This window comes from Melozone crissalis, unplaced genomic scaffold, assembly GCF_028551555.1.
Source record: "Melozone crissalis strain CALT ecotype California unplaced genomic scaffold, PUWL_Pcris_2 ptg000295l_1, whole genome shotgun sequence".
Taxonomy (NCBI): Eukaryota; Metazoa; Chordata; class Aves; order Passeriformes; family Passerellidae; genus Melozone; species Melozone crissalis.
The window spans coordinates 346,343-371,545 of NW_026536047.1; the positions used below are offsets into that span (position 1 = coordinate 346,343).

Here is a 25,203-nt window from a genome sequence, read left to right on the forward strand (position 1 = left end):
CGGAATAACGTGGATTTTGTAGGATGTGGATCCATCAATCCCAAGATGAAGGAGGGCAAGGTTTAGATGGGATATTGGGAAGGGATTCCTGGCTGGGATGGAAGTGCCCAAGGCCAGCTTGGAACAACTCTGGATGGGCACTGGATGGGCAGCAGCCTCAGGTGGGTGTGCAGTGGGGAAGGCAGAATAAAGAAGGCCTTGGGCACTTATAGGGGCACTTCTCTGGGAATCCCTTCCCAATATCCCATCCAAACCTTGCCCTCCTTCATCTCCAAGTGGCAGACACAGACCATTGTGTCTATTTTGCCTTCCCCACTGCCCTGCACACCCACCTGAGGCTGCTGCCCATCCAGTGCCACTTTTACCATCCAAACTTGTTCCAGCCTGGCCTTGGGCACTTCCAGGGGCAGCCACAGCTTCTTTGGAAATCCTTTCCCAATATCCCACCTAAACCTTGCCCTCCTTCATCTCCAAGGGGCAGACACAGACCATTGTGTCTGTTTTGCCTTCCCCACTGCACACCCAGCTGAGGCTGCTGCCCATCCAGTGCCACCCTTGCCATGGCAGGAACAACTTTTACCATCCAAACTTGTTCCAAGCTGGCCTTGGGCACTTCCAGGGCAACCACAGCTTCTCTGGGAATTCCTTCCCAATATCCCATCTAAACCTTGCCCTCCTTCATCTCCAAGTGGCAGACACAGACCATTGTGTCTGTTTTGCCTTCCCCACTACACACCCACCAGAGGGAAGGGAAAAATCCCAAACCACGTGCCCTGATGCTTTATCACTGATCCCCGATGGTGTTTTGAGCCCAAGGCTGGGTTTGGGGTTTGCCACCAGCATTTTTGTTAATTAGAACATTAATCAGGATGTTTATTAGCAAGCAGAGCATCCCTGGATCTCAGCATCTGGCAGCTCTGCCTCTGTTTGGGGCATCCCAGGGACACAGTTTGTGTCATCCCAAAATATTCACCTCTGGATTAATTTTTGGGATGAAATGCCACAAAATCAGCCCCAAACCAGCCCCTTTCCCCAGCACATCCCATTTATGGATAATGAAACAACTTTCCTGTTTATACATAACAATAATAAGAATATTGGAATTACTTGGACAAATTTGGTGGTTTTTTTTCTGGAAACCCCCCCAAAATATCAGGTTCCCAAGTAACTGAATTCCATGGGATCCATGTTTTGAGCCCAAGGCTGGGTTTGGGGTTTGCCACCAGCATTTCTGTTAATTAGAACATTCATTAGCAAGCAGAGCATCCCTGGATCCCAGCATCCTCAGATCTGGAAGTCTGAGCCCAAAATGAGGCAGCTCTGCCTCTGTTTGGGACACAGTTTGTGTCATCCCAAAATATTCACCTCTGGATTTGCTTTTGGGATGAAATGCCACAAAATCAGCCCCAAACCAGCCCCTTTCCCCAGCACATGCCATTTATGGATAATGAAACAACTTTCCTGTTTATACATAACAATAATAAGAATATTGGAATTACTCTGACGAGTTTTGGGGTTTTTTTTCTGGAAACCCCCCCAAACCATCAGGTTCCCAAGTAACTGAATTCCATGGGATCCCATGGGGTTCCTGCTTTAAGGACTGGCTCACCCCACACCTCCTTGAGCTCTGGCCAGCCAAGTTGCTGCATTATGACACAACTTGCTGTTTAGGGATCCCCCTCCACGTCTTGACCCTGGTGGCATTCACACTTTTCCCTTGGCATCCCAAGGTCTGAGCACATGGACCTTGGCCTTTAGTCCATTTTTAGCCATTTCCAGAGCTCCTTTTCCCCCTTAATTCCTCCAAGACATCAACACTAAACAAACCACTGAGTTTAAAACCCCACAATCTCCTTTAATTTAAGATTTTCCTCCATTAAAAAACCACTTTGACTTTCCTATCGGCGCTTGCTCCGCGATGAAAATTCCCAACCTGGAGAATATCCAACACTCGAGCTCCCAGAGTTGTAGATGATATTAAAAACAAGGTGGGAAGAAAGCTGCACATTTTTTTTTCATCCCCCAAAAAGCATCTTCAGGCAGTGAGATGAACTGGAAGAGCCTCTGAACTCCCTGAGGAGGCAGGGATGGAGCTGAGGCTGGGTGGTGGAACAGAGGCTGTGTGGAACAATTCCTGTGGGATTTTCTCTGTGCCTGCAGCTGCAGAGAGGAGGGAGAGGCTCCTTGGGTGTGATTCCAGCTGGGCTCAGGGTGGAGGTGTCACTGAGGCTCAAATCACCTCATTCCACCCCTCTCATGGTCCCAGGGTGCTCCAGCCTGGTCTGGACACTTCAGGAATCCAGGGGCAGCCACAGCTCCTCTGGGAATTCCATCCCAGGCAGGAATTCCATTCCCAATATCCCATTTATTATCCACTCCTTGTCCCAAATCCCTCTCCCTGCTGAAACACATCCCACACCAAGTGGACACTGAAATTTCAGAAGTTTAAAATTCCCACACACACTTTCATTGTGAGATGAACTGGAAGAGCCTCTGAACTCTCTGAGGAGGCAGGGATGGAGCTGAGGCTGGGTGGTGGAACAGAGGCTGTGTGGAACAATTCCTGTGGGATTTTCTCTGTGCCTGCAGCTGCAGAGAGGAGGGAGAGGCTCCTTGGATGTGATTCCAGCTGGGCTCAGGGTGGAGGTGTCACTGAGGCTCTGGGATATTCCCAAAAAACCTTGGCTGGGTGTGAAACGGGTCAGTGACAGCAGGGAATTGTGGATTATGGAATGGGCTGGGGGATAAGGGGACTTGAAATCACCTCATTCCAGCCCTTATCCCACCTCATTCCAGCCCTTATCCCACCTCATTCCAGCCCTTATCCCACCTCATCCCACACCTCTCATGGTCCCAGGGTGCTTCAGGGATCCAGGGGCAGCCACAGCTCCTCTGGGAATTCCATCCCAGCCAGGAATTCCATTCCCAATATCCCATTTATCATCCACTCCCTGCTGAAACACATCCCACACCAAGTGGACACTGAAATTTCAGGGGTTTAAAATTCCCACACACACTTTCAGTGTCTTCAATTTGGGAAAAAAACCACATTGGACATGGAGAAAGGTGCCTGAAAGTTATTAAGAAAGGACAACAAAGCACAAATTGGGAAAATCCACCCAATTCCAGGATATCTTTGGAAACAGCACCAGCCCCAGCTTTACACCACAATTCCTGGGATTTACCCCCTCAAAAAAGCAGAAAACACTTCAGGAATCCCAGCCAGGAATTCCATTCCCAATATCCCATTTATCATCCACTCCTTGTCCCAAATTCCTCTCCCTGCTGAAACACATCCCACACCAAGTGGACACTGAAATTTCAGGGCTTTAAAATTCCCACACACACTTTTAGTGTCTTCCATTTGGGAAAAAAACAGATTGGACATGGAGAAAGGTGCCTGAAAATCTTTAAGAAAGAAGAGCAAAGCACAAATTGGGAAAATCCACCCAATTCCAGGATACCTTTGGTTACAGCCCCAGCTTTACACCACAATTCCTGGGATTTACGCCCTCAGAAAAGCAGAAAACGCTTCAGGAATCCCAGCCAGGAATTCCATTCCCAATATCCCATTTATCATCCACTCCTTGTCCCAAATCCCTCTCCCTGCTGAAACACATCCCACACCAAGTGGACACTGAAATTTCAGTTTAAAATTCCCACACACACTTTCAGTGTCTTCCATTTGGGAATAAAACACATTGGACATGGAGAAAGGTGCCTGAAAGTCCTTAAGAAATAACAGCAAAGCACAAATTGGGAAAATCCACCCAATTCCAGGATATCTTTGGAAACAGCACCAGCCCCAGCTTTACCCAACAATTCCTGGGATTTCCTTTAAATTTCAGATTTTCCTCAATTAAAATGCCTCAGAAAAGCAGGAAAGCACTTCAGGAATCCCAGCCAGGAATTAGGGATGTCTCTGAACAGAGAACACTGGATCCCAGCTGCTCCCAGCCCAACATTTTGTCCATGATACACAAAATAATAATAATAACACATAGATAGAGGAAAACCCCAGTGGATTATTTGCTCTGGTGTGTAAATAGCAATATCTGAGGTTTTGAAAGGATTTGGCATGGATGCAACTGGACACAGCTCTGCTTCCCAGAGGATTTTACACTTTCTGGCAGGAAGAATGGAGCAGGTGCATTAAATTCAACCAAAAAATGACCACAAAATTCAACCAAATATGATCACAAAATTCAACCAAATATGAACACAAAATTCAAAATATGACCACAAAATTCAACCAAATATGACCACAAAATTCAACCAAATATGACCAAAAAAGCTCTGCAGGTTTCTTTTAATCACCCTGAGCTCCAGGATTGCAGCAGAACCATTCCCATCTGTCTGAATAATGTGAATTTTGTAGGATGTGGATTCATCAATCCCATGGATCCACCAGGTAATTCAAGCCCAATTTTGGGATAATTCAGACAACCAGACTTCCTAATCCTTCAGATTTCCAGCAGAATCTTCCCAAGTGATATTTAGAGATCAAAATTTGGACATTATTCTCCATCACCATCAGCTTCCTGCTAAAACTGTGCTACAAAGAGCAATTCTTGCCTCAAAATTTGAGATATTAATAAAAAGGAACTCCTGACAAACCCCAAAATGAGAGGTTTAAAAAGCTGTTCCTGACCTACCCCAAAAGCCAAGATTTTAATAAAAAAAAGTTTCCTGAAGCACACAAAAATGGGAGATTTTATAAAAAGCAATTGATGGCCTACCCCAAAATTCAAGATTTTTATAAAAATCCATTCTTGACACACCCCAAAATTTGTGATTTTAATAATGAAGCTCCCCTAGCACAAATTTTAGCCCAAAACTCTATTTCCTCTGACTAAAGGTAATTACAGTTCAGCTGTTCTGCAGGGCCCAGGAGATGTAAATATATAGGTTAAACATAGTTAAAATTCCACATCCTACTTAATTGCAGGCATTTTCCACGGAACAAAATGAGCTTTTACCTTCACTTTTTAATTATTAATAACCACGAACAATGTCACCACCTTTCAACAATAACCCTGGCTTGAGAAGGAGGTATTTCTCCCCAAATTTCCACAGGCACTGAGGCAACAAGAAGCAATTTTGGGAGGATTTTGGGGCGATTTTGGGGTGATTTTGGGGCGAGCAGGCCCTGAGCCTCCACCCTACCTGGATAGGGATTAATGGCAGCAATGAGCAGGATTTTTGTGGGGTTGCCAAAGCACTGAGAGGGACCAGCAGGATCTCTGAGAGGGATTCCCAGGATCTGGAAGCTCCAGGAAAAGGGAGAACGCCTGGATCCGGCCGACTCAGCTGAATCATAATGGCTGCATTGCCATTACCTTTCCCGAACAAGGCCAACCTAAACACAGGCAGCTGCCTGGGATTTAGCAGGAGATTTACAGACAGCACCGGCCACTCAGGCTGCCTGGAGACCTACAAATCACCACAGCACATGCAGGGCGCAGGGAACACCCCGGATCCCCCCCAAATCTGGGAGCGCTTTGGGATTATTCCCATTTAAAAACAAAACCCCTCCCACCCTGGAGCTTCCCCGAGCCTGAGGGGCCTCCACGCTCCGGATCCCCTTTCCCCTGGGTTTGAGGTTATTAACATCAAACATGTGATCGGCCACATGACAGGCTAAAGGCTAAAAAGGAAAAAAAAAAATAAATATATAAATGAAGAAATAAATAAAAAACGGCTTGGACACACATGCAGAGGGGAAGGGAGGGATGGCAGCGTGGTGGGTACAGCTCCATGGCCGGGGATTACAAGCATTGCTGGGAAATCTGCTGCTTTCCAGCGGCCCGGAATGATGGAAGCCATGGCAGGAGGAGGTTTAATAACGGGGTGATTGTGTAACTTGGAGCCTCCCGGCCAAAGTTGAGGCACCCAGTGGATGTTCCTGGTGCATGGGGACGAGGATGGCACCGGATCAATTAGGGCAGCGAAATGTGCATCCCCCCCCCAGCCTCCTCCTCCTCCTCCCGATCCAGGAGTTTCTCCGCTAACGTATTTCTCTCCTCATTAACTGCTTCGGTGTCTTCTGCTCTTTCCAAAATAGTACCTACTATAACGGGGCCGCGGAGGGGGCCAGCTGGCACCGGCCGCAGGGCATCCAGACGCGGAGCAGCGATTTGGGGGAGGAAAGGCACGGGGGGCTGGCCTGGATCAGGGCAGGGAGGGCTCTGCTCCCCCAAATCCTCAGGGGAACCCCAGTTCCACCCACAGCACCCCAATCTTGGGGGGGGGGTGGTGATGAGGCCCAGGCCAGGATGGGGATTCCCCCCATGCCACAAAAGGGATGTCCCCTGCTGTCACCCCCCCTCCTTGGCACTGCTGTGCCCCCTTGCCACAGAATGGAGGGAGGGGGCTGCATCCTCTTGGTCAACGGAGGGCTGAAAATGCCCCCCCTCACCCCTCAGTGCAGGTGCCCCCCACAAACCAGAGATGCCCCCCAGCTCCTCTGCAGAGGTTTCTGCCTGAACAGGGGGTGTCCCCCCAGCCCGAACCCCCATCAGGGCTCCCCTTTATGGGGGCTGCTCCAGGCCTTCCCCTCCCCTCTCTCTTGGGGACGACCCCCCAAACCACGCTCTCCCCCTGATTTTCCAGCCTCCCCCCACTCAGAGGATGATCCCCCCCAAACCAGAGTCATCCCCAATGGGGGGGTCACCCATCAGAACACCCCCTCCTCACTGCTCCAGGCATCCCCAGCCCCCAAAGCCCTCCTTTAACGGGGGTGCCCTTCCACAATACCCCCCAAAATCACCCTGCCCTCGCCCTTCCTCGGTTCTCCCCCACCCTGGGGACCCCCCCTCAAACCAGGCTCTCCCTCCATTAAAGGCTCCCCTCACCCAAACCAGGCTCTCCCTCCATTAAAGGTTCCCCTCACCCAAACCAGCTCCCCCTCCATCAAAGGTTCCCCTCAGCCAAACCAGGCATCCCCCTCCCTTTCTCCGGGTTTCCCCAGCCGGGGAGGGCTCCGCTAAGCTGGGGACCCCCCCAAACCAGGCATACCCCCATATTTCTGGGGAATATCCCCCTAAACCAGGCTCCCCCTCCTCCCATATCACGCTCCCTCCCTCTCCTTTCTCCGGGCTCCTCCAACCTGGGGACCCCCAAAATGAACCGCCCTCCTTTCTCCGGGCTCCCCCACTTTGGAGAAGCCCCCCTTTAACCACGCTCCCTCCCCTAAAATCACTCTTCAACCCCCCCTTTTTTCCGGCCTTCTCCAAACCATGAGCCCCCCCATAAAGCAGGCAGATTCCCCTCCCCTTTCTAGGGGCTCCCCCAGCTTGGGGACCCCCCCAAACCTCGCTCGCCCCCCGTTTCTCGCGGCCCCCCTCCGCCGAGCCCCCCCCCGCGCCCCCCGCGCAGGCAGGGGGCGCCCTCGCCGCCCCCTCACCCTTGACGATGCGCTCGGTGGTCGGCAGCTTGTTGTGGCCGCGCCCGGACATGGTGGCGGTGGCGGCGGCGGCACCGCTGCCCGCCGTGCCCCGCTCCGCTCCCGTCACCCGGAGCGGGGGCCGCGCGGGTGCTCCCGGCGGACCCGCTGGGCTGCCCCGGCAGCGGCGGCTCCGCGGCGCTGCGCTCCCCCCGTCCCGCCCCCGCCGCCGCCACCACACCGCCCTCCGCCCTCTGGCCCCCCCCCCCCACGCCCGCGCCTGCGCCACGCCCGCCCCGCCCCGCCCGCCATCTTGGAGGGGAAGGGGGCGTTGCTAAGCAACGGGGGGGCAACATGGCGGCGGCGCTGAGGGTGCTTGGCACTGCCCTCGGGCACAGCTTTGCTGGGGAATATCCCCTAAACCAGGCTCCCTTCGCTGGGAGGGACTGTGAGGATCAGCCAGTGCCGCCCCTGCTGTGGGCAGGGACAGCTTACACTATCCCAGGGTGGTCTTGGACACTTCCAGGGATCCAGGGGCAGCCCCAGCTTCTCTGGAGATTTTATCCCATCCTCACAGCCAAGAATTCCTCCCCAGTATCCCATCCATCCCTGCCCTCTAGCAGTGGGAGTCCCAAGTTTCCTACTGAAACACATCCAGGAGGTTCCCACACAAAGCGGACACTGACATTTCAGGGGTGTAAAATTCCCATGCGCTTTTTCAATGTCTTCCATTTGGGAAAAAAAACAAACTGGACATGGAGAAAGGTGCCTGAAAGTCTTTAAGAAAGGACTTTCCTTCCCAAAATCCCATCCATCCCTGCCCTCTGGCAGTGGGAGCCATTCCCTGTGTCCTGTCCCTCCATCCCTGTCCCCAGCCCCTCTCCAGCTGTCCTGGAGCCCCTTCAGGTTCTGGAATGGGCTCTGAGCTCTCTCTGGAACTTTCTCTTCTCCCTTGGGCACTTCCAGGGATGGAGCAGCCACAGCTCCTCTGGAATTCCATCCCAGCCCCTCCCCACGCTCATTCCTTCCCAAAATCCCACCCCAATCTCACTTTTCCCAGTTTGAAGCCGTTCCCCGTGTCCTGTCCCTCCATCCTTTGTCCCCAGTCCCTCTCCAGCTCTCCTGGAGCCCCTTCAGGCCCTGCAAGGGGCTCTGAGCTCTCCTGGAGCATTCCCTTCCCCAGCTGAACACCCCCAGCTCTCCCAGCCTGGCTCCAGACAGAAAATTTCTGAGAGAAAGGCAAAATAGACACGATGGTCTGTGTCTACCACCTGAAGATGAAGGAGGACAGGTTTAGATGGGATATTGGGAAGGAGTTCCTGGCTGGGATGGAATTCCCAGAGAAGCTGTGGCTGCCCCTGGATCCCTGGAAGCGTCCAACCCAGGTTGGAACAACTTTGGATGGTAAAAGTTGTTCCTGTCATGGCAGGGGTGGCACTGGATGGGCTTTAACCAACCCAAACCATTCCAGGAATTCCATGACCCCATCCAGCAGCGTTTTCTGAGGTAATTCAGCTTCCAGGCATTCAGCAAAAAAAAAAAAAAAAAAAAAAAAAAGGATTTTTTAGCAGAAAAGAGCCCACCCAAAGACCCCCTGGAAGTGCTGATGAGCAGGAGCAAGTCCAACGCTTATCGTGACCTTCCTTGCTTAATAAAACATTAATTTTTTTTAATAAAACGCCTCAGAATATCAAGATTTGGTTTTTTTAGCTGCAACAAGCTTTCTAAAAATTGAGTTTGCTGCTCAGAGCTGGCAGATGGAGGGAAAATGGTGTAGAAAAAGGCAAAAAAGGAGAAGTAGAAAGGCAAAGTTTGGTTTGGTTTTTTTTTTTTGCTAATGGAGGGTAGGAAAACAAGGATACAAACACTGCCAGGAGCCTGGCTAGTGTGAGCTGGGCATCCCACACCTCCCAGCTAAACCATGGTTTGGAAATATATTTCAGAAAAATAAAATAAAAAATAAAATAAGAATATATATAAATAACGAAGGGTTTTTGGAGCCGCAAAGGCCGTGCCATGCGGGCAGGCTGGGGGTTGTCAGTGCCACCTTCTGTCAGCCGTGCCGCACTGCACAGCCAGGGAAATCCAGCTGGAAAACGCGAGATTGCATCACCCAGCCCTGCTCCAAACCTTCCCCTTGGAAAAATCCTGAGCCAGCAGCGCTGCCACCCCTCTGTGAAAAATGCATGTATTTTATGATTGGCTTTTCGCAAATATTAAAGTGAATATAGTATGTGTTGTCTTAGAAAGCAATGCTGCATTAATTTTCTTAAGTACAGTGGTAAATATAGTTTTAGGTTATAAAAATTGTTAAAATAGAAACTGTGCTATGTAAGATGCTTTGCTTCAAAGAAAGGACTTGCAGCGAGATAGCAGCCATAGGACACCTAGATCTTTCAGAGAAAAAGAATTTATGGCCTTCTTATCGGAAGAAACAAACTTCTTCCCAGACCAGACAGAATCCTGTGTTTGAATGGAATTTATGCATCATGTATGAAGTGTATGAATATGCAACGGGCTATTGTTCTTAAGGGTTAATCCTTTGTTAGCAGGGGTCCTTTTTCGGGCTTGTGCTGCCCAGAAAAGGTACCCGGACGTCCATAACTCTTTGTTTTTATTGTCTCATATTGTCTTAATTCAATTCGTCCAAATTGTTATGACTCTAATTGTGTTACTATTTTTATAACTATTTTATTACTATTAAACTTTTAAAAATTTTAAAAACAAGTGACTGGCATTTTTCACCCCTCCAACCCCAGCAGCGAGAGGATTTCACTGCCCAGCACGCCTGGGACCCTCCGTCATTACAGAATATATTTTATTTATGGAATTTTACAAATATCTGTACAATTCACGTGACATTTAAGTTAACGCTCTTTGTTTCTCTCCTACAACACCTGAGTTATAATTTGAAATACTGAGATGGAACTCAAGAGGAAGGAGACACGGATGAAAATCCACGAGGGGCTAAATTTGGGTGGGTTCCCATCCCTTTCCCACTGGCAGGTGCCAGCCTGCCCTGGGGGAACAGGAGCTCTCTCTCCTTGGTGGCAGCCTCAATTCTCACCCCATAATCCCAAATTTCTGGGGTGCCTGCCCTGGGAGAACAGGAGCTCTCCTTCCTTGGTGGCAGGGCAGCCTTGGTTCTTCCCCAAATCCCAAATCTTTGGGTTGCCTGCCCAGGGGGAACAGCAGCTCTGTCCTTGGTGGCAGCCTTGATTCTCACCCCATAATCCCAAATTTCTGGGGTGCCTGCCCAGGGAGAACAGGAGCTCTCCTTCCTTGGTGGCAGGGCCGCCTTGATTCTCCCCCATATCCCAAATCCTGGGATTCTCACCCCAATACCAAATCTTTGGTTTTCCTGCCCAGGGGGAACAGCAGCTCTCTCCTTGGTGGCAGGGCAGCCTTGATTCTCCCCCAAATCCCAAATCTTTGGGTTGCCTTTCCAGGGGGAACAGGAGCTCTCTCCTTGGTGGCAGGTCAGCCTTAATTCTCACCCCAATCCCAAATCCTGGGTTGCCTGCCCAGGGGGAACAGGAGTTCTTTCTCCTCAGTGGCAGGGCAGCCCCAATTCTCACCCCAATCCCAAATCTGCGGGTTGCAGATTCCTCAGGAAACAGGGATAAACTGGAACCGAGGAGATGGCAGAGGTGTGATCCCCACAGTGAATCCTGCCGGCTCTGAGGACACCAAGCCCTGCTCTGTGCCACCTCCCAGCTCTTGGGGACCTCCCAGGCACTGTCCAGAGGGGACAAACCCCCCATTGCCCCTTGTCCTCCCCCACTGAGGCTTTTCCAGCAGCTCTGCCAGCCACATGGTGTTTATGGTGTTTTCCAAGTGCTTCCTTGAGAGAGAGCAGAGGGCACCTGTGCCAGGGAAAGGACTCAGATTTTCCACATCGACTCAATCAGCTGGGGCTGCTGCTCTCTCAAGCAAGGAAAAAGTGTTTCCAATGGCCCTTAGGTGCTGGAACCTGCAGCACAGGGAATGCCTGCCAGGTGATGAATGGCTGCCCCAGGCAGCACAGGCCACGCTGCTCTGCTCCAGTGGGAAAAGTGACTTTTGGGGACAATCCACAAGGGACACCACAGGGGACAAAGCAGAGCCTGTCTCTCCTTGAGGGAATCACCCGAGGACTGTGTGACACCTTCAGGTGATCCCAAAAAGGCTCCCTGCTCCTCCAGAATTGATATTTAGGTTTTGGGGTGCAGGACAAAGCCAAAATCCAGGGGTGCTGAGGGGATAAATGCCCAGACTAGAAAAGCCACCGAGTGCAGGTGATGATCCATGAGGATCCTGGCAGTGCCACAGTGCACGGGCTCGGTGACAGCTGTTGGGAGCTTAGGAACAACATCACCCAGCTGGGAACTACTGGAATTCAGGGATTACAGAGATCCAGCCAGGGCACAACGCTGCCAGGGGTGCTGAGCCTGTGCCAGGGCCCTCTGTCTGAGATGGGCAGGAATAACACCTGGCACAGCCTCAGGTTTGCTTTCCTCACGGGGCAAAGGGGAGGTGTGGGAGCCTCAGCTCCAGCACGGTGCCACCAACCTGTCACACCCCACACACCTGCACAGGTGGGCAGAGAAGGAAGACACTTCACAACCACCTGCACCTCTCCTCCATCCCAATCCAGCACCAAACCACGAGGGATTCCCCTGAATCCACACGGCCACAAGCTTACACCAGGTACAGGACGAGGGGGAAAAAGGGGTGTGAGGGAACCTCAAGCAACACAGGTGGGGTGGACAACCTTATCAATATGATAATAAGTAATTCACCTAGTGAATCTGGAACGCCAGCCCAGAGGCAGAGCTGGGAGGTGCCTGGAACACCCTTCTCTGGCTACTCCCTAAGGCTGGGAACACACAACCTGAAGAGGTTCACAGTCTGAGTTTGCTTTTAAAAACACCCCCCACCCCACCCTGAACCTTAGCACTGTTTAAAAACTGGTGGCTGTTCCTGGGTGTCACCATGAGCTTGGACACAGCCTGAGGAGAAATCCCTGGGCTGGAGCCTGCAGCCGGGCAGGGCTCTGCTCTCATCCCCTTCTGGAGGAGGAGCTGGGCTTTGCACCTCATTCCAGCTGCATGGACTGAAGGGAGGGTCAGGGCACCCTGGCAGGCTTCTCCCAGCAGCCCAAGTGTCACTCCAAGCCAGTTTGGTGTGCTCTGCTCTGAGCACTGACACCCAAAATGTGCTTTGAAACCCCTGCCCTCTTCACCCCACTCTTGCCAGGGCGTTGTCCGGGCTGAAACGGAGCGAAAGCAGTTGGATGATGGTGACATCCTCCTCATCCTCAGAGAGCACAGCTGTGGGGAACGCTCTGAGAAGGGTCTGTCCCTGTCTGTCCCCATCACACACCCCCAGAGGGGTCAGGACAGCCTCATGTGCCATGGGAACGCTCCAAGCACCACGGCTGGAGCAGCTCCTGTCTCCCCATTCCATCTTTCCTGGGAGAGGCGAGGAGAGAAGGGATGTGACACTGGACAAAGTCAGGTCAGTCCTATGGGAAGGGGAATTCCACTCCCCTCAGCCTTAAACCAGAAGAAAATCCATGGAATAGCTTTCAAAGCAACGTCTCTCCTGTAGTGTGACGTCAGTGCCCGCACAGGTACCGTCGTATGTTTGCAGCAGGAAAAGGAAAGAAAAATAACAAAAAAAAAAAAAGAAAAAACCATTCCCCTCCCCCAAAAAAAAACCCATGGAAAAACTGGATCAGGGCTGCAGCTCGGGCTGGTCCTACCCTATCTGGATCTGCCCCGAGTACATGGTGAGCAGCACCATGATGGTGAAGCCCGTGAGCAGCCCCGCGTTCTGGATGGCGAAGGTGATCAGGGCGCTGCCGTTCTGCTCATCCTCCCGGCTCACCTCGTTCATCTCAGGGAACTGCAGGGGGAAACATCGGGGTGGAGGGCTCAGTGACAGCCCCGTCCTTCCTCAGCAAGCACCCACCAGCCTCCCATCCCGGGGATTTCAGCCAGAGCAGAGATATCTGCACGTGCCAAGGGGACAGAGCAAACCCCGCCGTGCCTGCAGGCTGAGAGCAAGCAGAGCTTTTCCTAGGAAAAAATCCCAGGGCCCAGGGTTCCAGGCTCAGGATTGGGGGCTCAGGATTTACCATGTCAGCCAGTGCTATGTACAGGAACATCCCTCCAGCCAGAGCGAAGATCCAGTTGGCAGAGAAGTGGCTGCCGGCCACGATGCCGAAGGCCAGGCCCACGTAGCAGCAGCAGGCAGAGATGAAGTTGAAGAAAAGTGCCTGGCGAATGGTCATCCCAGCATTGAGCAGGATCACAAAGTCCCCTGAGGGAGAAGAAGGTGGGAGGATGAGGAGGGAAGGGCCGTCAGCAGCACTGGGACAGCACTGACTTGAACTCACGGAAACCCGGAATATCCCGAGTTGGAAGGGACACAAAGGATCAGAGTCCAACCCCTGGAGTGCACAGAACACCCCAAACATCACAGCATGTGCCAGCTCAAGTGTGGGCTCCCCTTGGCTGCTGGCAGTGGGCACTGACCATCACACTGCCCCTAAATTTGGACATTCACACCCAAACCTGCTTCTTATTCACTGATCTCTCCACTACTCCTGAATTCAGACATTCACACCCAAACCTGCCTCTCTGACCATTCCACTATTTCTAAATTCAGACATTCACATCCAAACCTGCCTCTCCTTCACTGACCATTCCACTACTCCTGAATTCAGACATTCACAGCCAAACCCTTCCTCCTCATCTGCCCCTGAATTCGGACATTCACACCCAAACCTGCCTCTCCTTCACTGACCATTCCACTGCTCCTAAATTCAGACATTCACACCCAAACCTGCCTCTCTGACCATTCCACTATTTCTAAATTCAGACATTCACACCCAAACCTGCCTCTCCTTCACTGACCATTCCACTACTCCTGAATTCAGACATTCACAGCCAAACCCTTCCTCCTCATCTGCCCCTAAATTTGGACATTCACGCCCAAACTTGCCTCCCACTCACTGACCACAGCTCTGTCTCTAAACCCACACACTCACATCCAAACCTGCCTCCCCTGCACTGACCACTCCAAATTCAGACATTCCCACCCAAATCCCCCTCTGACCACTCCAAATTCAGACATTCCCACCCAAACCCCCTTCCTCTGCACTGACCTCTCCAAATTCAGACATTCCCACCCAAACCCGTCTACCCTGCAATGACCTCTCCAAATTCAGACACTCCCACCCAAATCCCCCACTGACCTCTCCAAATTCAGACATTCCCACCCAAACCCCCCTCCTGATCACTCCAAATTCAGACATTCTCACCCAAACCTTCCTTCCCTCCACTGACCACTCCAAATTCAGACACTCCCACCCAAATCCCCCTCTGACCTCTCCAAATTCAGACATTCCCACCCAAACCCGCCTCCCCCCTCCCAAACCAACGAGGTGTTGAGGTTTTTTTTTTTTTTTTTTTGTCTTCAGATGCCTCCATCTAAATTTAAATCTCAGACATCATATTACCTCGTTATTTTTAGAGCGGCGATTACTCAGAGCGGTTTCCAGCCCTCCCTCTCCCCCCTCTCAGCAGCATCACTGTTTATTCCACCCCAAATCTGCCTTTCTGGATGGACAAAGGACAGACTCCAGAGGGAGCAGGAGCAGGGGCAGCCCCGAGGAGTCACATACCCAGCTCGTGTGGGAACTCCTCACACAGGATGGCCACGGAGGTGCTGATCCCTTGGAAAACAGACACGGTGAAGGAGGCGCCGATGGCCAGGCCGTCGATGAAGTTGTGGAGGCCGTCACTGAGCGTGATCATCCAGGCCAGAGTGCCAATGTCCGAGTACCTGACCTCCTTCAGCCAGTAGCACGCGCTCTGGGAGGCCTGCAGGTCCTGCCCCAGCACCCCAAAATGGGGATCAGCACCCAAATGGGGTCACTGATCCCTCCTCCAGATGGGAAAACCACCCCATTAATCATTAAACCGGCACAGCGGAGCTGTTTGGTCCTGTCGTAGACATCTTTTATGAAAAATCCTTTCCTTAGGATTTTTCCTCCTGAGAAGCTGAGAGGCCTCGGGAACAAAATGTAAACAATGGTTATCTGCTGCTGTGGGATGCAACAGGTGCATCTGTGATTGGTCTCATGTGCTTGTTTCTAATTAATGCCCAATCACAGCCCAGCTGCCTCTGACTTTCTGTCCGAGCCACAAATCTTTGTTATCATTCCTTCCTATTCTATTCTTAGCCAGCCTTCTGATGAAATCCTTTCTTCTATTCTTTTAGTATAGTTTCAATGTAATATATATAATAAAATAATAAATCAAGCCTTCTGAAACATGGAGTCAGATCCTCATCTCTTCCCTCATCCTCAGACTCCTGTGAGCACCGTCACAGGTCCCACCACACACAGAGAATTTGGGCTGCAGAGCTGGTTTTAACTGATTTGTTCACAATGCCACGGCATGAGGGGCTCACCTGGACAGAGAGGGAGCCCACCACAGCCTTCTCATCCCCCGAGGGGGGCTTGCACTCCAGGTCACTGGTGATGTGGGGGATCATGTGGTCCAGGTCCCCATTCTGCAGCTTTTCTGTGACCCCCTCCTCCCGGTCCTTCTTGGAGGGCAGAGCCTCGGGGCCGTAGTGGCTGTGCCCGTGGTGGTGCTGTGGGATCAGGGCTGTCACTCATCCTGATATCCCTGCTCTTTCCCACCCTGCCATGCTGATATTCCTGCTCTTTCCTGCCCCACTGCCCTGAAATTCCTGCTCTTTCCCACCCTGCCATCTCAATATTCCTGTTGTTTCCCACCCCACCATCTCAAAATTCCTGCTATTTTCCACCCCACCATCCCAAAATTCCTGCTGTTTCCCACCCCTCCATCCGAAAATTCCTGCTGTTTCCAACCCAGCCATCCCATTATCCCTGATGTTTCCCACCTCAGTATCCCAAAATTCCTGCTGTTTCCACCCCACCATCCCATTATCCCTGCTTTTTCCAACTCAGCCATCCCGTTATCCCTGATGTTTCCCACCCCACTATCCCAATATCTCTGCTGTTTCCCACCCCACCATCCTGAAATTCCTGCTGTTTCACACCCTTTCATCACAAAATTCTTGCTGTTTCACACCCTTCCATCCCAATATCCTTGTTGTTTCCCACCCCACCATCCCAACACCACCATCCCAATTTCCCTGCTGTTCCCATGCCACCATCCCAAAATTCCTGCTGTTTCCCACCCGTCCATCCCATTATCCCTGCTCTTTCCAACCCAGCCATCCCATTACCCCTTGGTTTCCCACCCTTCCATCCCAAAATTCCTGCTGTTTCTCACCCCACCATCCCCTGCTCTTTCCAGCCCAGCCATCCTGTTATCCCTGTGGTTTCCCACCCCACCATCCCAATTTCCCTGCTGTTCCCATCCCACCATCCCAAAATTCCTGCTGTTCCCACCCCTCCATCCCAAAATTCCTGCTGTTCCCACCCCTCCATCCCAAAATTCCCGCTGTTTCCCACCCCACCATCCCCTGCTCCACCTCACCTGGTCCTTCTGCTTCAGGAGCATCTTCAGGATCTTCTCAGTGAAGAAGAAGAGGTAGAATCCGCCGAACACCACAGCGGATTTGGAGACGTAATAATCTTCCTGAGGGTTGAATCCAAACGCCTGCAGGCAGGAGGGGACCCAGGAGAGGATGAGGAGCAGGCCCTGGCAGTGCCCTTCATCTGCCTTTGCCCCTGGGGTGACTCTGGAGGGGTGACACAGCTCTGAGCTCCCTCTGAGGAGCAGCTGCTTTGGGGACAAGCTCAGGAAACACCTTTCATCTCCCTCACTCCCTCCCTGAGGCATTGGATCCAGCACCTGCCAAAACCACTTGGGGACCTACCTCCAGGGCTAGAAAAAGCCAGAAAAGGCAACAAAACAAACCAGGGATCTCCCTGGAGCCATTCCCTTCCAAACTCCAGCTCCGAGGGGCTTCCAGCCCTCCATACCTCGCTCTGGGCTCCCCTCCGACGCCGCCTTCCCCTTGTCCAGCCAGAGAGAGACAGAAACAGCCCCAGAGAGAGAGAGAGAAAAGCACAGACCCGCCAGTCCTCTCCCTACCTCGGGAATGAGCTGGAAGAGGGCGTTGGAGTAGAGAGTTCCAATCGCCAGAGCTATGAAGTAGAGGAGCAGCCGCTTGTAAAATGTCTTCTTCATGAAGGGCACCACGCTGGCTCCCACCAGCGAGCACAGGGAGATGACGGAGACGCAGAGGAAACCGTAACCCCACACTGGCAGAGCCAAACCCACCCCAGGAGATGGGAGATGGGAAGGGATGAGATCAACGTGGGGTTATGGGCAGGGGAGGAATCCACAGCGACAGCACAGAGAGAGGAGGGAGGGAGAGAAGAGGACATTCATTAGTGATTGTTGTTCATCTGGCGCCACCTCCACAGGGCGAACCCGGCGCTCGGCGGCTTTGGGAATCTCAGCTGAGTTTTCCAGCCAGGCCATGTCCCAGCCAGCCCCCAGCTGTGCTCCATGAGCCATTCCCAAGCCACAGAGTGTCAGGTCCCCCCAGCACCGTGTACACTCCAGCCCCGTCCTGCAGCCACGGCGCTCCGGGTGCTGGCAGAGCTGGAGGGTACCTCTGGCATTTCAATTCCTGGCAGATCAGGAATTAGAGGCGCTTGGTTTTTATGTCCAGCAAATAAAAGTTGCAGTTCTGGAGCTGAAAAGCTTGGAAAAACATCCCACTGCCTGTACAGATGAAGTATTCACTGCCCAGCAGCAAACGGGCAACGCCAGGGGGAAAAACCCGCTGGAATTTTAAGGATTTTAAGGTTGGATGTGCCAAATCCAGCTCATGCTCTGAGGAGGCACCTGGAGCACGTTCAAAGGTTTCCAATCCGGGTGGATTTATTCAGCTCCAGAACTGCGCAATTACAACACAATTAATCTGCGATATTTCTGTCGGTCCCATCAGAGCACCAGGATACCTCATGGAAGGCAGAACCCTTGTGGGAACATCAGGCTGGGAAATCAGGTAAGGGGGAAAAAAAAAAGGCAATTAAAGGATTTGTAAAAGTTGGCTGATTCCAGAGGAAGCCAGGCTGTTCTCTGTGCTTTTATATGGATATTTGATCATATTTTCATGGACATTTTTTTCCCTCTGGCTCATGCCAGAAATGTGGCTGAGCACAGATGAACTCGTGGACGCCCAAAGCAGGAGCAAACAGCTTCTCCCAGCACATTCCCGCTCCTCAGCCGTGGCATGGAGGACACTGAGGGTTTCCTGGTGCTCAGAGGGGTGAGAAAAGCCCTGTGCAGCCCCTTGAGCCAAGCCCTGAGCCTCGGGTGACGAGGGGTCGGATCGATTCGGCGGGGTGGAGGCAGAGAGGAGCCGCCCCCGGAGACGGGAGAGAGGCAGGGACGTTCTACCGCACCTCTGGGATGAGCTGGAAGAGCGCGTTAGAGAGCAGCGTGCCGATGGAGAGCGCGATGAAAAACAGCAGCACCCGGCTGAAAAAGGCCTTCTGGGAGCACGGCACGATGAGGACTCCGAGCAGGGAGGCCACGTTAATCATGGACACACTGAGAAAACCAAAGCCCCACACTGCGGAACGAGAAGAAACGAGGGCCAGACATTACCGAGGCTCTCGGAGAGCCCGGACCCGGGTGGGTGGGAAAGGCTCCGGGGCTGCTCCGGGTGCTCCAGCTGCGACAAAACCATCGTGGTTGGTGCAGGGAAGGTGGGAATGAAGCCAGGGGTTCCTCAGAAGAGGTTTTGCCCAGCCAGCCCCAGCGTGGGAGAAGCTGAGCTGTGCTCAGGGACGCTGATCCGAGACCTTGGGCAGCGTTGGCACAGGGGTGGGTGGGAGCTGGCTGAGCATCCACCGGCAGCTGGAGGCCAGCAGGTCCCTCCAGGTCACCCCCTCCCACTCAGGGAACCCACAGCAGAGTCCCCTCCTCATCCAGCTATCCTGGAGGCACAGAGGTTATCCCAGAAACCACACCACAGCACCATCCACAGCGAGGAGAACTCGGTCAGGACTGCCAGCTGCTGCAGGAGGAACTCCCAGGAGTGGGAGCTGGCTGTTCCTCATGTCCCCAAACTCCAGAACCAGGCAGTGCCTGTAGCCCCCGCCCCCAGCACCCCAATTACCTTCAGCTGAGCTGGGCCTGCTCTCCTCTGTCTGCTCATTCTCCTCATTTTCCAGGTTTTCGGAGGCGCATGCCCCCGACTCCAGCTGCTGCAGGATGGTGGGGCAGAACTCCTTGAACTCGCTGTGCCCCACAGGGGAGCCCTCGCTCAGGTTGTGGATGGCAAAGAGCTCCACAGAGCTGAAGCACTGGGGGAGGGAAGGCACAGAAATGAGCCTTGAGATCCCCACAGCTCCACAGGGAAGTTTTGGGGGAGGTTTTGGGGGTCCCCTCCTTACACGGGAGAGGTTGAGGCGCTGCTGAGGTGTTTGGGAGACATTGGCGTGTCCCACTCCCACATCCAGGCGGTTCAGCAGGGCCTTGAGCTGCTTCAGGCTCAAGGTCTGGCTCTCCCCGTAGCGCTGGAGCAGATCCTGCAGGAAGGAGGCGGCCGAGACGCCGGGGCCGTCCCTGCCCGCCCGGACCTGCGGGCAGGGGAGGAGGCAGAGCAGCAGGAGCAGGCAGCAGCTCCGGGGGCCCACGCTGGGGATCATGGTGCCTCTGGGATGCTGGGAGAGAAACCACGCTGCTGTTGGCTTTGGCATTCCCAGCGCTCCAACCGCGGCCGCTCCACCCCACCGATGGATTTATCCTCAAGGAAAGGGGGAATGGCACTGCAAACACCCGGATCCTACGGAGGATTCAGCATTTTTCCACAATCTTTCCATGCAAATCCACCCCCTCCTCCTCCTCCTCCACCCCGAGCCACCCCAAGCCCCTCACTCACCCTGGGGGGCTGCCAGCACACGGCTCCTGGGGGCTCTCCAGCTCCGCAGCGCCTCGGGCACCCTGGGAAGAGCAGGATGGTTGGGAAGCGGGCAGGGCTGTGCCAACACCCAGCTGTGCCAGCTCTGGAGGGGGGTGAGGAGTCACCCTCCAGGCCTGGCCACGCGTGGGTCCCCTCGGTGTCACCAACGCCGCAATGCCAGCGCTCGGAGGGACACGGCAGCCCCGGGGACAGAGGTGGCCTGTTGATGAGGTTATAATTTAACCAGGATAATTACCATGAACCGAGTGAGCTTCCCCGCTCTAACTGTAGGCGCCTTTATAGTGTTTGCCCAGAATCAATCCTTGCCCTCTCTGTCCCTTTCATTTGTGCCGGGAATTGATAAAAGAGGGGTGGCACAGCCCTGGGGTGCAAAGGAAGGGGCGCAGGGAGAGGAGGGGACGCAGGCACGACCTGCACGTCCACCTTGGGAGGCTCCCAGGGGCCTGGAGCTCAGGCTGCCTTCATGGGAAAGCTCCCCTGAAAGGTGGATAGCAAATTTAGGAGAAAATAAAAATGCAGCAGCCATCCCAGTCCCAAGGTGGGGCTCCAGGTGCACCTCCTGATGCCCCTGGAGGGGCTCCCAACCCAGCCCTGGACACCCCACAGTGCTGACAGCTCGCAGGCTCCAGGCTCTTCCAAAAACCAGGACATTTTTGAGGCCCGGCCAAGCAATTGTTCCAAAAATAACGTGAGGCCAGGATTGCCACGCCGAGGGGCTGCACGGATCTCGCAGGACCCCGCTCCCCATGCAGGACCCCAGTGCCCCTGAAGGCTCCCACATTCCCACAGGTTTTACCAGCTTACCACCACTTTGTGAGCTTTTAGCCTTCTCCTGCCAGGGCTTAGCTCGGATGCTTTGACTTAACCCCTCTCCTCCCAAAGCGAGGGAGGGAGCCCATCCAGAGCCGTGCTGGGAACACCCTGCTGGGTGGGGAGACCTGAGGGACCCAGCGAGCCCAGACCCTTCCTCTTCCTCCCTATCCCAATCCACCTTTCCAGGTGGGCTCCGTGGGACATCCAGGCTGCCGGTGACACCCACAGGTGCTGGCACACAGCCCAACGTGCCAAAGGTTTGTCCCGCTGGCTGCCCTTTCCAGCCGGGTGCTCCCCAAATCCCCGGTGCCACCGGGAGCCCTCCCGCTCCCTGCACACCCATGGAGCACACCGAGTGCCAAGGCACGCAGCTCTCCCCGCTGCCAAAACCCCTCCCGGGGGTTTCTCCCGAAGCCGGGCTCAGCCGGATACATCCAGGCTGGAAAACCGGACCTCAACTTTCCCCTCGCTGCCAAAGGAAAGGCAGGAAGGGCAGAGCCGGCCACAGGCTGCACAGGCTCGCTCCGTTTTAGGGCAAAACGAGGTGGAGGAGCCGCCCCTGAGGAAGAGAAGCGCCCAAAGAGGCACATCCCGAGGGGCTCCGACCTGCTGCAATCCCGGGGCAAAGCAGCACACCCAGCCCAGCATCCCGGGACAAACTCAAAGAACAGCGAGCCTCGTCATCCCCACCGCCTGCTGCGACCCCCGCGGAGCCCCCCGGCCTCCCGCCCGCTACCTTCAAGGGCGTTCTCGCACCGGGATGCGCTCCCGGAGCACGGAGCCAGCGCCTGACCTATTTTATTTATCGGGCTGGGGCACGGGCAGAGCGCTGCCACGCCGAGGGACGGCTGCCCGGGAGGGATGTGCCCGGGAGCGATGCCACGACAGCAGCACGCAGCTCCCGAGGCCGGGCAAACCCTTCCCTTCCCATCCCATCCCATCCCATCCCATCCCATCCCATCCCATCCCATCCCATCCCATCCCATCTGCCCGGAGCTCAGCGGTGCCGGCCGCAATCCGCGCATCCCCCAGGGTGACGCCGGCAACGGGAACCGCTGGCACGGCCGAGCATGACCCCGCCGACGTCAGCCCCGAAATCTGCGCAGGGATTGCCGCAAACCATGCGGGGACAGGGCCAGCGGGACCCCGAGTTCCAGCCCCGGAGCCGTCCCGGTGCTGCCGGCGCTCGGAGCCCGCGGGGCCTTCCGGGGCAGCCGCGCTCCACGTGTCCTGCGGCACGGAGGGCTCCGGAGGTTTTCCGTGCCCTGCGGCTGTCCCGGGGCTGGCAGCGGACCCGTTCCTGGGTCACCGACACTCTGGAGCCTCCGCACGCAGCCCTGTCCTTTCCTTGCCCGTGACCGCAGCGCCGGGCGGGCAGAGGGGCAGCGGGACAGGGACACCCCCGGGCATCGCACCCCACAGGGACCCCCCGGTCCTGCCCAGTGCCCCCCGGGCCGGAGCTGCTGCTGCCGCCCGCTCCCTGCCCCATCCCACCGCTCTCCCCATCCCACCGCCGCTGTCTGGTCCCAGAGCTTCCACTGGTGGTGCCAGACCCCATAACTGGGCCCTGCACCCCAAAATTGAGTCCTGCACCCCATAACAGGGTCCTGCGCCTCTGACCCCACCTCCACCTGCACCTTCCCCTGCTCCAGACCGCACGGGCTGCCCCAAAACGAGCTCCCATGGCTGCCCCAAGGACCGGCCCCAAACCCTAAACAGCCGCTCCCTGCATCCTTCATCCCTCCCTGCATCCCCCATCCCCATCCGGGGCTCGGGGCCGGCCCCAGCCCGCTCCCCCCGCTCCGCTGCCTCCCTCCCCGCGGGGCCCGTCCCCGCAGCCGGTTCCCCGTCGCACGGCAGGGCTGCCGTGCCTGTCCCGTGCCTGTCCCGGTCCATCCCGGTCCTACCTCCGCTCCCGCTCCCGCCGCCGCCGCTCGGGGCCGCGCAGCACGCATGCGCGGCCGCCGGCACGGGGAGCGCTCCCATTGGCTGCCACCGCCCCTGGCCACGCCCCCTCCGCCTGAGGCCCCGCTCCCTCAGCGGCGCAGCGCCGGGACCCCCAAAAATCCCACACAGGACCCCAAAAATCTCACCCAGAACCCCAAAAATCCCACACGAGACCCCCAAAAATTCCACCGGGGAACCCAAAAATCTCACCCGGGAACCCAAAATCCCACATGGGACCCCCAAAAATCCCACATGGGACCCCAAAAACCTAACCCAGGACCTCCCAAAAACCTCACTCAGAACCCAAAAATCTCACCTGGGAACCCCCAAAAATTCCCAAAAACCTCACCCAGGGCCCCAAAAAATCCCGCCCGGGAACCCAAAAATCTCACCCAGGACAACCCAAAATCTCACTGGGGAACCCAAAAATCCCACACGGGACCCCAAAAACCTCACCCAGGACACCAAAAATCTCACCCGAGACCCTCCAAAAATCTAACCCAGGACCCCAAAAATCCCGCCCGGAACCCCTCAAAAATCCCACCCGGGAACCCAAAAACCTCACTCGGGACCCCCAAAAACCCCACACGAGACCCCAAAAATCTGACCCGGGACCTTCCAAAAATCTCACCCAGAACCCCAAAAATCTCATCCGGGACACCAAAAATCCTACCCGGGAACTCACAAAAATCTCACTCAGGACCCCCTAAAAAGTCCTACCCAGAACCCCCAAAAATCTTGGGGGATTCTGGGTAGGACTGCGCAGGATCCCCAAAGTTTTCACCCAGAACCCCCTAAAAAATCCCACCCAGGAACCTCCACAAATCTCACACAGGACCGCTAAAAAATCCCACCCGGGAACCCCCAGGAACCTCACCTGGGACCCCAAAAATGCCACACGGGAACTCCCAAAAACCTCACCCAGGATCCCCAAAATTTTCTCCCAGAACCCCCTAAAAAATCCCACTCGGGAATCCCCAAAAATCTCACCCAGGACCGCTAAAAAATCCCACCCAGGAACCCCCAAAAATCTCACCCAGAACCCCTAAAAAATCCCACCCAGGACCCTCTAAAAATAATCCCACTCAGGAACCCCAAAACCCCATCCGAGACTCCTTAAAAAATCCCACCCGGGACCCCCCAAAAATCTCACCCAGGATCTCAAAAATCTCATCCAGGAACTCCCAAAAATCTCACCCAAGATCCCCAAAAATCCCACCCACAACACCCTAAAAAAACTCCTACCCGGGAACTCCAAAACCCCATCTGGGAACCCCAAAAATCCCACCCAAGCTCCCCAAGCTGCTCCAACCCCCCTCTCTGGGGCACTGGGACCCCCAAACACACCCCAGGAGCTCTGGGACCCCCCAAAAACCCATCTGGGGGTACTGGGACCCCATGGACCCCCACCCTGAGGGCACCAAGACCCCAAGGGACCCCACAGATCCCCCACCACCCCCCTAGGGGGGCCTCAAACACCCTTTAGGGGTACAGGGCACCCCAAGGACCCTCCAAACACCCCTTGGGACCCCCCTCAACCCCTTCCCGAGGGGTCACAGCACCAAAAATCCCCTGGGGTGGGGCTGGGGACCCCCAAAAAAATCCAGGGGGGACAAATCCAAGCAGGCAGAGCCACCCTGGCTCCTCTCCCTGTGCAAGGAAAAGGCAGAGCTGGGATAGAAAATGCTGCTGGATGGGGTCAGAGCTGGGGGGAACCCCCAAAATCCCAGCCCAGCACCCCAAAGGGCCAAGATTTGTTCCTAAATCCCACCCCAGGCTGGGCCACGCTGCCAAAGTCCGCGGGGATTGGCAAATAAACAGGGATGAATGATTAACTTAGGGCACAAGGTGACAGCCCTGGTGGCACCGCTGCTGTGACCCCTCCTGAGTGTCCCTGCTCCATCCTGGGATCCCCCAAAAATGAGGGGCAGGATGTGGCCACCAGCACCCCCCCAAAAAATCCACCAGGGAGCAGCTGCCAGCAACGATTTTATTGGAAAGAACCAAAAAAACTGGTTAGAGGGAAGAGGAAAAGGAGGGGATTGCAACTTGAAAAAAAGCACCTAAAATAGGTGAAAACTCCAACCTTTCCCTGGGGTAACCACCTGAATGCACAAAGAATT

The 25,203-nt window shown here is 54.7% G+C and overlaps 2 protein-coding genes across 4 annotated transcripts in view; both read right to left on the reverse strand.

Annotated features, from left to right (window-relative positions):
• PPP3CC (protein phosphatase 3 catalytic subunit gamma) overlaps positions 1 to 7,527 on the reverse strand; it is a 55,597-nt gene extending 48,070 nt beyond the window's left edge. For both annotated transcript variants that reach the window (XM_054294638.1, XM_054294637.1), the window contains exon 1: positions 7,406 to 7,527. In XM_054294638.1, coding sequence (XP_054150613.1) covers positions 7,406 to 7,457 — 52 coding nt within the window. In that variant the 5' untranslated portion in view covers positions 7,458 to 7,527. The remainder of the gene's footprint in view (positions 1 to 7,405) is intronic.
• A 5,545-nt stretch (positions 7,528 to 13,072) lies between these two features.
• On the reverse strand, positions 13,073 to 23,072 carry SLC39A14 (solute carrier family 39 member 14). 2 transcript variants are annotated; one of them, XM_054294639.1, is made up of 10 exons: positions 23,041 to 23,072; positions 20,279 to 20,340; positions 19,791 to 20,060; positions 19,514 to 19,700; positions 17,470 to 17,639; positions 16,909 to 17,031; positions 15,848 to 16,033; positions 15,057 to 15,264; positions 13,506 to 13,690; positions 13,073 to 13,273 (listed from the first exon to the last, which is right to left on the reverse strand). In XM_054294639.1, exons 3-10 carry the CDS (start codon positions 20,043 to 20,045, stop codon positions 13,127 to 13,129), a joined length of 1,461 nt encoding a protein of 486 aa, XP_054150614.1. In that variant the 5' UTR covers positions 20,046 to 20,060; positions 20,279 to 20,340; positions 23,041 to 23,072; the 3' UTR covers positions 13,073 to 13,126. The 2 variants fall into 2 exon arrangements, with proteins under 2 accessions (XP_054150614.1, XP_054150616.1); XM_054294641.1 differs by lacking the exon at positions 23,041 to 23,072 and adding an exon at positions 21,870 to 22,016.
• Between the last annotated feature and the right edge of the window lie 2,131 nt (positions 23,073 to 25,203).

Bases quoted from the DNA above. Each gene is read 5' to 3' on its own strand.
- SLC39A14 (XM_054294639.1), bottom strand. From the start codon at position 20,045: ATGATCCCCAGCGTGGGCCCCCGGAGCTGCTGCCTGCTCCTGCTGCTC. The intron at 19,701-19,790 runs GTAAGGAGGGGA...TCCCTCCCCCAG, and splicing joins AGCGCCTCAACCTCTCCCGT to TGCTTCAGCTCTGTGGAGCT. The intron at 17,032-17,469 runs GTAGGGAGAGGA...TCCTGCCTGCAG, and splicing joins TCTTCCAGCTCATTCCCGAG to GCGTTTGGATTCAACCCTCA.